At 42.3% G+C, this 16650-nt stretch overlaps 1 protein-coding gene across 1 annotated transcript in view; it reads right to left on the reverse strand.

Moving 5' to 3' along the window:
- The window catches only part of LOC144667924 (zinc finger protein Aiolos-like), a 162350-nt gene that overhangs the window by 76946 nt on the left and 68754 nt on the right, over positions 1-16650 (reverse strand). The window contains exons 4-5 of the mRNA XM_078529537.1: positions 8067-8324; positions 4392-4559 (exon numbers count right to left, since the gene is read on the reverse strand). Coding sequence (XP_078385663.1) covers positions 4392-4559; positions 8067-8324 — 426 coding nt within the window. The remainder of the gene's footprint in view (positions 1-4391; positions 4560-8066; positions 8325-16650) is intronic.

A 16650-nucleotide genomic window follows, 5' to 3' on the forward strand; every position in this document is an offset into this window, starting at 1 on the left:
CCCACAAGCCTCCTCCCAAACCTCTTAATCTTACCTTATCAGCATGTCCTTCTATTCCACTTTCCCTCATATGTTTATTTAGTTTTGGGGGGGATTTTATATGTTTCTAATCACTAACAAATTTAGGCAGTGAAGGTTTAATGTTTAGTGTCTCTAATCAATGGTCACTGACTTTGCCTCACTGATCAGAGTCCCTCCAAGAAACCATTTGCTGTGATAAGAGATGCTTGTCCCTCAACAAATGTTAGTGCTCTGTTCCAGTGAACAATGCTCCTCTCCTCTCTTATGGTGGCCAACAAAATGAGTGTACTTTATTCGCAAACTACTCCATCTACACGATCATTTTTGCTTTGCCAGGAATTCAGCCTCTTCCTGCCCAGCTGACACCAGTGTGTCCCCCACTCAAAAGATACAACACCGAGAAATGGGCACACCTTTTGTCGAGAAACTGAAGCCTGATCGAAAGAGATATTTCAGTGCTCCAATTTCAGTTCAGTCTGATAATGTTCTTTCCATTGATATACATGTAGAACTATTTAGATATAGGAACATTGTGAATATGGGAGCTAAGGAACAGGCATAAACTGGAAAATTTCAATTGTCCCAGCATCAACAGCTTTTTGAGGAAGTGAATTTCAGATCATCATCCTGCATTTTGTGAAACGTGTTTCCAGATTTCTCCTGCACGTCCTAACTTTAATTTTTAAAGTTATTCTGCCTTGTTCTGGATTCCCCCCACCAGAGGAAATAGTTTCTCTCCTACCATATTGAATTCCTTAATAATTTTAAAGTAGTTAGCTAGATCACCCTTCAACCTTTTAAACTCAAGGGAATTGAAAGTGAGTTTATCCAATCTGTCCTCATAATTTAATCCCTTTAGCTCTGATATAATTCTGGCCAGTCTGTGTTGCGTCCCCTCCAAAGCTAATCTAATCTTCCTGAAGCATGGTGCCAAATTTGAATGCCGTGCTCCTGATGAGATTTGTTATGTATCAAGTTATGCATGATTGAAATATAACTTTGCCAGTTTTGAATTCCAACCTCTTGAGATGAAGGCCAATATTCCTTTATCTTCTTGATTACTCTTGTATTTGTGAACTAGCTTTTGTTTACATGGACATCTAAATCTCTGCTCCTTATGTTCCTAGTTTCATACCATTAAGCAAATATTCAAATCAGTCTTTTTCAGATCCAAAGCGCATGACTTTACACTTACCCATGTCAAACTCCATCTGCCATAGTTTTGTCCACTTAGTTAATCCATCTATGCCCCTTTGTAACTTCCTGCTTCCAACACACAAATTACTGTGCCACCTAGTTTAGTGTCAACTGAAAATTTGGATTTACAACTCTATGGGATTTTAATTCACAGGTAATAAAACCGTAAAACTACAAGTGCAGCAAACTGATTTAAAGCTGGAATCATGGACAATTTGCTATTTTTGGAAACAACAAATATTGTTTCCTCTTTATTGTTAAGAAAATGTTAAAAGTTAAAACCACTTCTGAAATAGTAATTCAATTAAGGTAAATTCATTAGTTTTATTACAATTCCTGTTCACTGTAAGGAAAGGGACATTATAATTTCAAGCAATTTTTAGACTGGTTGCAACAAGTATAATATTGTCCATGTCTAAATGCAGCAAGACCAGGACAATTTCCAGGCTTGGGCATTTGTACTTATGACAGTGTAGCACAAGTGACAAGTAACATTCACGCCACACAAGTGCCAGGCAAGACCATCTCTAACAAGAGAGAATCTAACCATCGCCCCATGACATTCAATGGCATTACCATCGCTGAATCCCCCACTATCAACATCCTGGGAGTTACCATTGACCAAAAACTGAACCGGACTAGCCATATAAATATTGTGGCTACAAGAGCAGGTCAGAGGTTAGGAATTCTGCAGTGAATTCTTCACCTCCTGACTCCCCAAAGCCTGTCCACCATCTACAAGGCACAAGTCAGGAACGTGATGGAACACTCTCCACTCGCCTGGATGAGTACAGCTCCAACAACACTCAAGAAGCTTGACACCATCCAGGGCAAAGCAGCCTGCTTGATTGGCACCACATACACAAACATTCACTCCATCCACCGCTGACGCACAATAGCAGCAGTGTGTACCATCTACAAGATGCACTGCAGAAACTCAACAATGCTCCTTAGGCAACACCTTCCAACAACCACCAACCACTACCATCTAGAAGGACAAGGGGAGGAGATACACCACCTGGAAGTTCCCCTCCAAACCACACACCATCCTGGCTTGGAAATATATCGCCGTTCCTTCACTGTCACTGGGTCAAAATCCTGGAACTCCCTCCCTAACAGCACTGTGGGTGTGCCTATACCACAGGGACTGCAGTGGTTCAAGAAGGCAGCTCACCACCACCTTCTCAAGGGTAATTAGGGATGAGCAATAAATGCTGGCCTAGCTAGCAACACCCACATCTCATAAATTAATTTTTAAAAATTTGGGACCGTAAGTGAAAAGATGTTTGTCCTTGCTACACTGTCATAAGTACAAATGCAAAAGATATAATGGGATGCGAACAAGTAAACATAAGTACAAATGCAAAAGATATAATGGGATGCGAACAAGTAAAAACATGGAATATGATTAATGGATTAGTGATGCAACACAGATTGGCCATTAACAGCACAATCTGATTATTAATGTGGCACGGGTTGATAGAAGATGGGTTATTTCTGATACAGATTGATCCCTTCCCAGCAGATTAATGGGAAATTAGTTATTGATTTTGCATAGGTTTATAGGAAATGGATTATTGGTATGGCACAGACCCATAAGAGATAGGTCATTGATAGGGTATAGATTAATCTCTCATCAAATTTGTCTGTTAAGAATTAATGTCAGTATTATTTTAATGCAAACTGTTTCTTCCCACTTGACAAAGTTCCATAGAAAAGACTACTACTGAGGAATCTAGGCTAAATCTTGGGAACAGATAATCAAGTGGCTGATGGGTATAATCAATAGATACTTGTAGGGTGAGTGCTGTACAAAGTCGGATACCCCAAGGATTTCTGTTGAGACCACTACTGTTTCTAATTTAAATCAATGGCTTACATTCAGAAGCCCAATGCAAATAGTCAAATTTGTAGATTATATCAAACTGGAAAAGCTAGTGGAATTGGCGGAGGTGAGTTGAATTAAGTAAATGGATAGAAACATAACAGGTGAAATTTAATGCAGACACATGTAAAGTATCACACGCAGTGAAGAATAATGACTGACATTCACACTCCCCGAATGGCGCTGAAGCAGCTAAGGGTGAAGTTGAAAGATATCTAGGAGTTTTAGTATACTCAACATGGCCAAAAAAATGCAGAGCACCAACCAACAAAGCCAACAGAATGTTAAACTGCACAAGTCAAAGGATGTCATGATCAAAGTATATAGAGTGTGGTCACACTGTACTGAGTTCAGTTTTGTCACCAAGGCGAAAGTGAGAAATTCAAGAGTTGGAGGGAGTGCAAAGATGGACCCTGGGCCTGATTCCTAGTGGTAGAGGGGTTAAGCTTTGCAGAAAAAATTGAGGAGATCATCAGTCTTGAAAGATGGTGTCTGAGAGATTACCCCTACAAGAACAATGAGGACTAGGAAGATTATGGAAAAAGTAAATCAGAAATTTACTTCAAATTAAATTACATGAATAGGGCAAGGAGACACAGATTCAAACTAACATATAGGCATATTGAGGAGTTTACTCTTCACAGGAAAAATAACCATTGTATGGAATTGAGTTTCAGTTAGAGTATTGGAATTGAAAGTCCTTAAATAATTTAAGGACAATTAGATGCGGCACTGGGAACAATTTAAGGTCTTTCTAGATGGGCGAATCATAATGGACTGAATGGTCTTCCTCGTCCATCTTGAACATAATGAGATAATTTGGTAATTTTTGAAATGTTCGACATTGTTCTAAATATGAGGAATTGTTGAATGGATAGAGGGGGTTATTGCAGATTAACAAATCAGGTTATTGTGTGAAAATAAAACTGAATATATTGATGGTACATTGAATATTTGACTTTAACACTACTTCCTGCCTTGTTCCTTTCCGTGAGTCCTACTTAATTGTGGAGAAATGTAATTTATATTAGCATGTTGCAAACAATCACGGCAGACATTTATGTTAACAAGAAAATCGCTGAAACTTACTGTTGTTACAAACATTTTACATTTCTTCTTGAAATTATAATTTTATAGATATGAAATAATTCGATCTACTTCCGGCCTATTTCCTCAAGTGAAGCTTGCATGCAAATCATGACCTTTACTCATACTTCTTGGAAGCTGATCTGAAACAATGTCAAAATTTTTGATGACACTAAATAATTGAATTGACTGATTGACTTACTGGAATGTGTACGCAGGTGACCTGACAGAGCATCTCTGCGTCGACAGGCATAATTACAGAGGTGGCATTTGAAGGGCTTTTCGCCAGTGTGAAGTTTTATGTGGCGCAGAAGATTTCCTTTCTGAGTAAAGGATGCTCCACACTGATTACAGTGAAATGGACGCTCACCTGCAAAAGCAAGAGATGCGAAGATATCATTAATGATTTAAGAAGTTCACCCATATTACATACACAAACATACAGCAAGTAATTAAGAAGGCTAATGGACTATCCTTTATTGCAAGAGGAATTGAACATAAAAGTAAGGGTGTTATTCTTCAGTTATACAGGGCATTGGTGAGACCGCATCTCGAATATTATGTGCATTTTTGGTCTCCTTATTTAAGGAGGGATGTAAATGCATTGGAGGCAGTTCAAAGGAGGTTTATTAGATTGATATCTGGAATGAGCGGGTTGTCTTATGAGGAAAGGCTGGACAGGCTGGGGTTATTTCCACTGGAGTTTAGAAGAGTGATGGGTAACTTGATTGAAAGTTATAAGATCCTGAATGATATAGATAAGATGGATATGGAAAGGGTGTTCCCTCTGGTGGGTGAGTCCAGAACTAGGGGGCACTGTTTTAAAATTAGAGGTCGCCCTTTTAAGAACAAAGATGAGGAGAATATTTTTCTCTCAGAGGGTTGTGCGACTTTGGAACTCTCCGCCTCCGAAAGCTATGAATATTCTCAAGGCAGAGGTAGATAGATTCTTGTCAAGCAAGGGAATCAAAAGGTTATCGGAGGTAGATGGGAATCCAGAATTCAAAACGCAAATAGATCAGCCATGATTTTATTGAATGGCAGAGCAGGCTTGAGGGGCCGAATGGCCTACTTCTGCTCCTATTTCATATGTTCAGGTAATATTTTGGGGGGCAGATTGTTGCAGAATGTAACAGATGTTTGCAGTGTCCCTTTGCGCTAAAGTCTTGCTTGAAAAACACAGGCACTAACAAATGAGAGAAACTGTTTGCTGGCCAGTAACAATGGGTACTTTAAAAAAAATTCATTCATGGGATGTGGTCATCGCTGGCTAGGCCAGCATTTATTGCCCATCCTTAATTGCCCTCATTCAGGGGGCATTTAAGAGTCAGCCACAGTTCACACTCCTGGCAGTGCACCCTCCACAATTTTCCACCTGTTCATTGTTAACATGCAGAAAACCATGATGAGAAAGTGCCTGAACTCTCAACACATGTTCTGAAGGAGAATCTTGGTCTAAGAATGCAAATTCGTAAAATCAACCCTTATAAATTTATTTCAGAGTGCTAGTGATGATCAGGAACATGCATTTGGTGCTGATCAACCTGGACTATAACTTCAATAAATGAATGTAGCCAGGATTTCATGCTGACTTCCTCTATTTATGCCACATGTGAATGGGTATCTCATCAGGCTCATGGCAATGTTCGCTGATAGACAAATGGAACTTTAAACTGGAGATCCAATTTGTTGGGAGTGAAAAAACAAACCAATAGCCCTATTCTTCCCAAGACTCTTAGATAATCCATATAATTCCAACAACAAAAAGTGAGCACTATGGCTATCCTAAAAATTAATAATGGTGTCCTAGAAAAATGTTTTTACTCTGCTGCATTGTGCTGACTTTTCACTAATCACAGCTAGATGGCAGAATTCTGACTGTCTCTTACACGGGCTGTTGTGACTGTTATCTCAAAGCCATGATTCATCTTCAAGTGAACTCACACTACCTGTGAGAAATGCAATACTCAACAGTATAGGGAAATTTAAACGGTATCGTCTTTGTAATGGGTGAGATATGATGTACTGAGAAGGTTGTGGGGGGGCAGGGGAAAGTGATTGGGGTCAGGATGCAAACAAATCTCACAAATGCTTTCCACCCTTCCTGACAAAACTTACAAACTGTTTGCAGCTGAATAACCAAAGCCAGGTATTGGTGGAAACTATAAATCAGCTTATCCAGGGGGAGATGAGGCGCTGTGCAATGCCTGAGTACATGGCGGAGGCAGGTTCAATTGAGGCATTTAAGTAGTAATTGGAGAAGGCTGGGGAGTGGCACTAGGTAAATTGTTCCTTTATAGAGGCAGCGCAGACATGACAGGCCAAAGGGCCTTCTTCTGTGCTGTAACCATTCCGTGATTCTACTGTCAGCAATGTATAGGATGTGGACTATAGAATTCTGTTTCTTAGGGTCACCATGGAAACAAAAACCAAAATTTCACCACTGTTTCTACAATGCTCTCCTTGCTAAAGTTCATTTAACACTATTGTTGAAATTTATTTACAATTTATGGAACTATAATAAAATAAAGCAGGGCTGGTCAGCTTGAGTTTAAGTCCTCATGTGTTGGTCAACTAGATTGTTAGGAAAGTGGATGATTTGTGACTTTGAAATCACTAGATAGGAACAAACCTTTGTTTTTGCATTAATTTAGGGCTAAATGAACAGTGTACATTTTGTTGTAACACACAGTCTCACTGGACAATACATGGCAACAGTGAGCGTATATCTCCTACTAGCCAATTGTGCACATGGTACGGGCAACAAACACTGGCCAATGAATCTGTCAATCGGCACCCTGTTACTCGCCAATTGTAAAAAGGACACTAGTAAAAAGTACACTTTCCATTAGCTGATTGGTCAAACATTATCCTTAATAAGTATCTGTCATGGAGTCGGACAGGTGGGCTGCATTTTACGGGGGGTGTGGACTGCTCATTGCCCCAGAAGGAAACTCGGCAAGAAGGCGAAATGCACCAGGGACACCCGCCCTGTGCAGCCATGACATGCTGCAGGGGGGCTAAAGTGGCTAAGAATGGGATTTCCGCCCCTCAGTGGAAGGAGGTCTATCCTGCAGGAGCTGCTGGCCACAGCCAGTAGTGCTGGGGTTCAATAGTGGGCGATGGCAGGACTGCAGGAAGAAGCTCAAAGAGGATCATGGCTACCCAGAATAGGTACGTCACGGGGTTTCAGGGCAGGAAGAGATCCTAGAGCCCGGAGAGAAGGGTGGGGTGGGGCTGGGTTTTGCAGGGTAGACAGCACAGGAGGAAGGGGTGGATGACAGCTTGGGGCGCTGCTCATGCAGGCCTTAAAAACGACCTGCCCACTCCAACCGTATTACGTTAACAAACCTAACTGACCTTTAGATATTCATTTAAATATGGCAGCCGGGCTGATTTTGGCACCTGCCCATCTAGCGTATTATGGGGACTGGGTTGGAGGTGGATGGGAAGGTGGTAGGTTTGCCACCTGACCTATTCTATGTGCCATCTCCCCCACCCCGCCAACCCCCGCAGAAAAAGTGCCAGACCAGGGCATGTAAAATCCAGCCAAAAGAGTGAACCTTCCACAGGTCATCATGCAGTGAGAGACACAGTCAGGAATCACATCTTTCACTAAAAATTATGATGTTGCATTGAGAGTGCCTGTGGAGAAGTGCAAGGCTCATACTCTACCCTACCCTAGCACTAAAAGGCTCCTGCAAAGAAATACTGTGGGTTAAAAAGAATCCTGTATCCAGGAGGTAAAACAATCACATATTAATTAATTAACACTGAAGTGTGATATTTGTTTAAATGTTATGCATTTAAATTGGTTCCACTGTACAATGCTGAATGGATTATTGTCTTGTACTGTAAATTTAGTAACACCAATTACCAGTGTGGCTTCGCTTGTGTACCATGAGGACATTTGGCCCAACACATGACAGTCCACAGATATCACATGTCAGTTTTCCATTAGACGCTCTAATACCATCGGCTGAAGTTGGTCGATTGTTGAAGTGATCCCCATCATAGCTTTCATTCTCCAGCAGGCAGCTGCTGCTGTTGGTTCCTCCATACTCCTCGGCGTGACATCCATCCTCCCTTAGATCGAGAGCTTGCTCACTTTCATCATAATCAGGCTTTACTGCATCTGCTGTACAATAAGCAACAAAATAACCATCAGTTCATTCTTCCAGTGAATAACATTTTGCGTCAAAAATGGCTAAAATGACTTACGCATATCAATATACAAACCAGGAGTAGGAGTAGGCCACTCAGCCCCTCGAGCTTGCTCCGTCATTCAATAAGGTCATGGTTGATCTGATATTAACCTCAACCCCACGTTCGCGTCTACCCCGATAACCTTTCACCTCCTTGCTTATCAAGAATCTGTCTTACCTCTGTCTTAAAAATATTCAAAGGCTCTGTTTCCAGCACCTTTTGAAGAAGAGAGTTCCAAAGATTCACGACCCTCTGAGAAAAAATTCCTCCTCGTCTCTGTCGTAAATGGGCGACCCCTTATTTTTAAACAGTGACCGCCGAGTTCTAGATTCTCCCACAAGAGGAAACATCTTCTCCACATCCACCCTGTCAAGGCCCCTCAGGGTCGTTTATGTTTCAGTCAAGTTGCCTCTTACTCTTCTAAATTCCAGCGGATACAAGCCTAACCAGTCCAACCAGACAGCCTGCCCATTCCAGGTATGAGTCTAGTAAACGTTCTCCGAACTGCTTCCAATGCATTTACATTCTTCCTTAAATAAGGAGACCAGTACTGTACACAGTACTCCAGATGTGGTCTCACCAATGCCCTATTTAACTGAAGCATGACTTCCCTACTTTTATATTCAATTCCCCTCACAATAAATGATAACATTCTATTAGCTTTCCTAATTACCTGCTGTACCTGCATACTAGACATTTGCGATTAATGCACTAGGGCACCCAGATCCCTCTGAATCTCCGAGCTGTGCAATCTCTCACCATTTAGATAATAAGCTTCATTTTTATTCTTCCTGCCAAAATGGACAATTTCACACTTTCCCACACCATGCTCCCTTTGCCAGATCTTTGTCCACTCACTTAACCTATCTATGTCCATTTATAGCCTCATTATGTCCTCTTCACAACTTGCTTTTCTACCTAACTTTGTGCCATCAGCAAATTTAGCAACCATACCTTCGGTCCCTTCCTCCAAGTCACTTATATAAATTTTTAAAAGTTGAGGCCCCATCATTGATCCCTGTCGCACGCCATTCGTTGCATCTTGCCAATCAGAAAATAACCCATTTATGCCTACTCTCTGTTTCGTGTTAGCTTCTTCCATGCCAATATGTTATCCCCGATGCCATGAGCTTTTATTTTCCACACTAACCTTTGATGTGGCACCTTATCAAATGACTTCTAGAAATCTAAGTACAGCACGTCCCCTGGTTCCCCTTTATCCACAGCATGTGTGACTTCTTCAAAGAACTCCACTAAATTGGTTAAACATGATTTCTCTCTCACAAAACCATGTTGACTCTGCCGGATTATCTTGAATTTTCCTAAGTACCCTGCTATAATCTTTAAATAGCTTCTAACATTTTCCCTATGGCAGATGTTATGCTAACTGACCTGTAGTTTTCTGCTTTCTGTCTCTCTCCCTTTTTGAATAAAGGGGTTACATCTGCTATTTTCCAATCTAATGGAACCTTCCCTGAGTCTATGGAATTTTATGAAGCTAAAACCAACGTATCATCTATCTCACTAGCCACTTCTTTTAAGACCTTAGGATGAAGTCCATCAGAACCCGGGCTCTTGTCAGCCCTCAGCTCCAACAATTTACTCAGTGCCACTTCCCTGGTGAATGTAATTTTCTTGATTTCCTCCCTCCCTTCCAATTCCTGATTTACAGCTATTTCTGAGATGTTACCTGTATCCTCTATGGTGAAGACCGATGCAAAATACCTGTTCAATTCAACTGCCATCTCCCTATTTTTTATTATTAAATCCCTAGACTCACTTTCTATAGGACAAATACTCACTTTGTTAACTCTTTTCTCTTTTAAATATCTACAGAAACTCTTACTATCTGTCTTTTTTTCTAGCTAGCTTTCTTTCGTACTCTAATTTTCCCTCCTTATTAATCCTTTAGTAATTCTTTGCTGTTTTTCACATTCTGTCCAGTCTTCTGACTGCCATCCACCTTTGCACAGTTGTATGCTTATTAAGTTTGATATTTCCTTTAACTTATGTAATTAACCACGGATGGTAGTTCCTCCCCTTGGAACTTTTTTTTCTTGTTGGAATGCATATATTCTGTGTATTGAGATAGTCCCTTAAATGTCTGCCACTGCATCGCTACTTACTTATCTCTTAACCTAATTTGTCAGTTCACTTTAGCTAGCTCTGCTTTCATGCCCTCACAACTGCCCTTATTTAAATTTAAAATGTTAGTCTTAGACCCACTCTTCTCTCCCTCAAACTGAATGCAAAATTCAATCATATTATGATCACCGCTACCTAGGGCCGTCTTCATTATGAGGTCATTAATTAATCGTATCTCATTGCACAATACCAGGTCTAGTATAGTCTGCTCTCTGGTTGACACCAGAATGTGCTGTTCTAAAAAACCATCTTGAAAACATTCTATGAATTCCTCATCTAGGCTACTTTTGCCTGTCTGATTTTTCCAGTCTGTGTGTAGATTAAAATCCCCCATGATTATCGCCATACCTTTCTGACAAGCTTCCATTATTTTTTTCCTTCATACCCCGTCCTACCCTGTGATTGCTGCTGGGAGCCTGCACACCACTCCCACAAGTGACTTCTTGCCTTTATTATTTTTCATCTCTACCCAAACCGCTTCTACATCCTGGTTTCCTGAACTTTGGTCATCCCTCTCTAATGTGCTAATACCCTCATCCCTCCTTTTTAAAAGCATTATTTTCTCAATAAAAGTCTACAATTATGTCACAAAACACATTAAATCAAGCAGTGATTACTCTATTTATTTAGGACAAATGATCACAGAAGATGGCAGATGCGACGCCAAAGTCAGATGCAGACTAGAGATAGCCAGAAATAATTTTGTGAAGATGAAGGAGGTGTTAGCAGCAAGAAATCTCAAGCTTGAAACGAGTAAAAAAACTCATTAAATGCTACATTCTATCCACTTTTCTTTCTGCCTCAGAAACCTGTACAGTAAATAAAGATCTGTGGAAGAAAATAGAAGCCTTTGAAATGTGGTTGTTGATACGTGTGCCTAAAATTCCATAGACAGATCATAATACCAATGATGAGCTGCTTGAAATTGCAAGAGCAAAAAGAACTCTAAAGTGTGACATCCAGGAACGAAAATGTCAGTCGTTCGGCCATTTGATCAGAACTGAAAAGCTACAGAGATCTCTGCTCGAGGGCAAAGTGGAGGGCAGCGGAAAGGGGTTGACCTAGGCATTGTTGGATGACGGACGTCACAGAGCGGTTGCAGACAAACTACAGGGGATGTGTGAAGTTGGCACAAGAAAGATAAGAGTGACATACCGTGTCAGCAGATCTCCTGGTAGGAGTAGGTACAAGCAGGACAGGACAGGACTCTATTTAAATACTACAGTAGAGCTTGTTTAGCTGAGATAAATATCCCTGAGATAAGTATATGTTACATGGAAATGTATATTTTAAAATACATAAAAATAAGGTCTTATAAAAAAATATGCAAAGGACCAGGATATAATAAAATGCCAGCTGATCTCCCATGACTTTACCCACAGACAATTAAAATAAATATATTATCTGCTCTTCAAATATGTCTCTGTTTTAAATTATTACTAGTTATAACCTGATTCGTCTGGACAAGCAACAACAATTTACATTTATATAGCGCCTTTAATATAGTAAAGCATCTCAAGGCGCTTCATGGGAGCATTTTGAAAAAAAACATAACATTGAGCCACATAAGGAGATATCAGGGCAGATGGCCAACAGCTTGGTCAAAAAGAAAACATCTTTTTTTTAAATAATCTCATGGGATTTAGGGAATTGCTACCTATGTCAGCATTTATTGCTCATCCCAAACTTCCCTGGACAAGGTGGTGGTGAACTGCCTTCTTGGACCATTGCAGTCCATGTGGTGCAGGTACACCCACAGTGTTGTTAGGGAAGCAGTTCCAGGATTTTGACCCAGCGACACTGAAGAAACGGCGATATATTTCCAAGTCAGGAGGGTGAGTGGCTTGGAGGGGAACTTCCAGGTGGTGGTGTTCCCATCCAACTGCTGCCCTTGTCCTTCTAGATGGTAGAGATCACAAGTTTGGAAGGTGCTGTCGAAGGAGCCTTGATGAGTTGCTGCAGTGCATCTTTTACATGGTACACACTGCTGGCACTGTGCTTCGGTGGTGGATGGAGCGAATGCTGAAGGTAGTGGATGGGGTGCCAATCAAGTGGGCTGCTCTGTCCTGGAGGCAGTAAGAAAAGCGAGGCGGAGAGGTTTAGGGAGGGATTTCCAGAGCAAGGGTCCAGGCAGTTCAAGGCACGGCCGCCAATGCTGGAACAATTAAAATCAGGGGTGCTCAAGAGGCCATGCAGAATTGGAGCAGTACATTGATTTCAGTGGTTGTACGGCTGCAGGAGGTTACAGAGATAGGGAGGAATGAGGCTATGGAGAGATCAGAAAACAAGGGTGATTTTTTTTTTCAAATTGAGGCACTGTTGCACCAGAAGTCAATGTAGGGCAGCAAGCACAAGGGTAATAGGTGAACAGGGTTTGGTCTCAGTTAGGATACAGGCAGCAAAGTTTAGGATAAACTTAGTTTTATGGAGGGTGGAAAATGGAGAAGTTGGCCAGGGAAATGTTGGAATAAAAGTACAGAGGTAACAAAGGCATGGATGAGGGTCTTAGCAGCAGATGAGCTGAAGCAGAAATGGAAACAGATGATGTTAAGGAAGTGGAAATAGACATCTTAGCGATGGTGTGGATATGTGGTCAAAAGCCGATCTCAGAGTCAAATATGGCACCAAGGTTGCAAATAGTCTGGTTCAGCCTCAGTCAGCAGACAGAGGCATGGAGTCAATGACTGGGGAATGGAATTTGTAGCGGGGACTGAATACATTGGTTTCAAATTTTTAACAGGAGGAAATTTCTGCCCATCCATGTCGGATAAGCAGTTTGATAGTTTAGACATAGTGGAGGTGTCAAGAAAAATGATGGTGAGGTAGAGTTGAGTATTGCCAGCATACACGTGGAAAGTGATGCTGTGCTTCTTGATGATGTCACTAAGAGGCAACATCTAGATGAGAAGTAGGAAGGGGCTGTGGATATATCCTTGGGGAACACCAGGGATAATGGTGCAGGAACAGGGAGACTTCAATGGAGAGGTGAATTGAGAGAGAGTGAAATCACAGGGTGTGAAAACAGATGACCAACCAACCCATTCCTTCCCCCACTCCCCACATGTTCTTGTCAGGCGAGTTGGGTTACACTTATTACCCTACCTTACAAAATATAAGAGTAATCAGGTAGATCATACAAAAATATTTTTAAAATTCATTCTCAGAGACATAGGTGTCACTGGCAAGGCTAGCATTTATTGCCCATCCTACTTCCCCTGAGGTGGTGGTGGTGGTTGGCCACTTTCTTGTTTTGTTACAATGAAGTGATTTGATAGGCATTTGTAAAGACAGTTAAGAGTCAACAAGGGTAGGGAAATGTTAATTTATACTGTACTGAACGTGATGACTGTCAGTGCTAAGGGGTGGAACAATTTTCGGTTTTTAGTAACTCATGTTGCCCTCAAGCATTGTCAGAATCAGGTACAGCTTTAAACTGCCTCAACCACAATCTCAGAAGAGCATTATACATCACACTGATATGCTTACTCTACAATATCCAACTAGTATGCTTTATAGCTAAATGAATACTGATTATGGACAGCATTGTCCTGTGGTTCTGTTTTGGGGACACTAACCGGGGCTTATCTCACTTAGCACTTTTATAGTGAATAGCCTGCACCAGAGTCAAATTCACACCCTGGAGCAGACAGGACAGCGTGTGAACAAATCGTGCCTGTAGCACTATTATTCAGAGACTTGCCTGCATCACATTCCTCGCACTATCGTGAATGTTCATAGCTTGAAGGTGGGTCTGAAATGTGAAAAAATGCTCTGAGAAAGCAAAACTATTTTTTTGTAATTAGCAAGTGTAACTTTAAAATAAAATGCCGTGTTAACATGGCTGTGTAAGTGAACAAGCTCAGCCCAAAACAAAGTTGCAGCCCTGGCTTTGGCTGCTTTCCCGGACTGGTGTAATTGACAGAATTTGACACTTGGGGCAGGATTTTTCACTCGGGTGTGCAGGCGTGGACCCAACACGCTCGAGCGTGAAATCGCGCAATATTTCGGTCGGTGGGTGTGCACATGAGACTCAACAGTACGCCCGCCGACAATTAAGAGGCCTAATAAGGCCATTAACGTTGCAATTACCGGGGACTTTCCGTTGCCCGTCCAACGTTACGGTTGGCAGGCGGGCAAATCGGCCAGGCGGCCTTTGCCTTTTTGTAGAAACCTCATCCAAGGGCGTGATGAGTTTTCCAAGTTTAATTAAAAACAATATAAAAATGTTTGGACAGGATTTTCAGTATCCATGTGCTTAGGTGACTCATTCTGATGCACGCACATATTTTTCTGCATTTTAAAATCTTTATTTATGGCTTTTGGATTCATCAGCTCCCTGAGGCAGCTCTCTGCCTTGGGGGAGCTTTCTGTGAGCGCTTCCTCCCCCCTGCGCCCGAGCTGACTTCAGCGCCCGCCCTCCTCCCGCTCCCACCCTGGCAGCGCTGAGCATTTCAGCGCGCCTTTCACGTTGGCTGGCCGATAACGGGCACACCAACCGTGCCCGCACGCCAAACTCAAAATCCAGCCCTGGGGGGCTGAAATTTCACCCCGATGCGGGGGTGAGTGCAGAGGAGGGCACGTGCCAAAACTTGAGCCACCGACCAGTATGCCGGGTTTGCCAGCATCATCCTGACCCTGGGTCATTTTCCTGGAGGTTCTTATAATGAGCTGCTGAGTATTTCAACAGTCACAGATTGTAACTCTTTCGAGTACATTCACAGTTCTTGGTTTCCGGGAGTGGGACATGAACCCACAACCCTCTGATTCAAAGGCGAGGGTGCTATAAACTGAGCCACAGCTGACACCTCCATTTTCCTGGAGGTGGGATTGGCAAGCGGTGAAAGCCAATTCATTTAGGTTAATAGCCTATCAAGTCCAATTGTCAGAGGCTGATTAGTATTTTCCAATCAACCTGGGTGGGCCCCCTGAGGCATTAGAGGATCAGGCCAATTGCCTAACTGGCAGCAGATCGGGGAAGGTCGAGGGCCAGCACTTCACACAGGCTTTGCAGCTCTTCACCTCCACCAGGGGTGGCCCGGCTGCTGACGTCACTTTTAAATTAAAATTGTCAAAATTTGGGAGAGCCGAACTGCAGGTTGCTGATTCTTCTGAGACGGAGGGCCGCCTACTGTCCCTCCAGTTTCAAGAACCTGCCCACAAACTTAAACTGCACGGCGCGCCCTCCGTCTGGGCCTAATTCGGCCAACCCGAGGGGAGTCACTGCCAGGTGACTGTCTCTCACGCATGTCCAGGGTTAGAACCCTCATATGACCCCCAGCATCAGGGTCCCAACGCAAAGCCCAAAATCCCGCCCTGCAAGTCTCGCAGGGAAGCCTGATGAAGTGTTATGGAGCCAGTGCCCACTATGCTGGCGACTGAAAACACAAAAGCAAATTAAAACATTTTGCAAATCGCATCGAAGCCTGTGAAACTGGACATAGTCCCCTGACGTCTTATGTTGCTGACTTGGATGACAGGAAATACTAAATTTGAATAGCATTACAATGCGATGGGCAGGTGCACTGTAAACAAGTACGGACTCTGAATCCAAGAAAGAAAGTCTTGCACTTATATAGCGCCTTTCACAAACTCAGGATGTTCCAAGCAATTTGCAGCCAATGGAGTATTTTGAAGTAGAGGCGTTTGTGTGGTGTTAAAAAACAAGGGAGTCAATTTCCACACAGCAAGCTTCCGCAAACAGCAATGACCAGATAACCTGTTTTAGCAATGCTGGTTGATAGATAAATATTGGCCAGCACACCGGGAAGAACTCCCCTCCTCTTCTTCAGTGTAGTGCCCTGGGATCTTTTACACCCACCTGAGAGGGTAGACAGGGCCTCCGTTTAACATTTAATCTGAAAGACGGCTTCTCTGACAGTGCAGCATTCCCACAGCCTTAGCATTAGAGCGTGTTTAGAAGAAAGGAATGTGTGTCTCTATACAATGTCATATCCTCAGGACATCCAAAAGCACTGCAGGACCAATGATTTTATTTTGATACGAACACAGCAGCCAGTTTTGCACAGTATTACCTCATTTATGCACTGAAGGAGCTGTGTGCAAATGGAAATTTTACTCATAAGAAGGCAAACTGCAGTTGATGCAAAACA

The sequence above is a fragment of the Cetorhinus maximus genome, chromosome 25 (assembly GCF_964194155.1).
Source record: "Cetorhinus maximus chromosome 25, sCetMax3.hap1.1, whole genome shotgun sequence".
NCBI classification, from domain to species: Eukaryota; Metazoa; Chordata; class Chondrichthyes; order Lamniformes; family Cetorhinidae; genus Cetorhinus; species Cetorhinus maximus.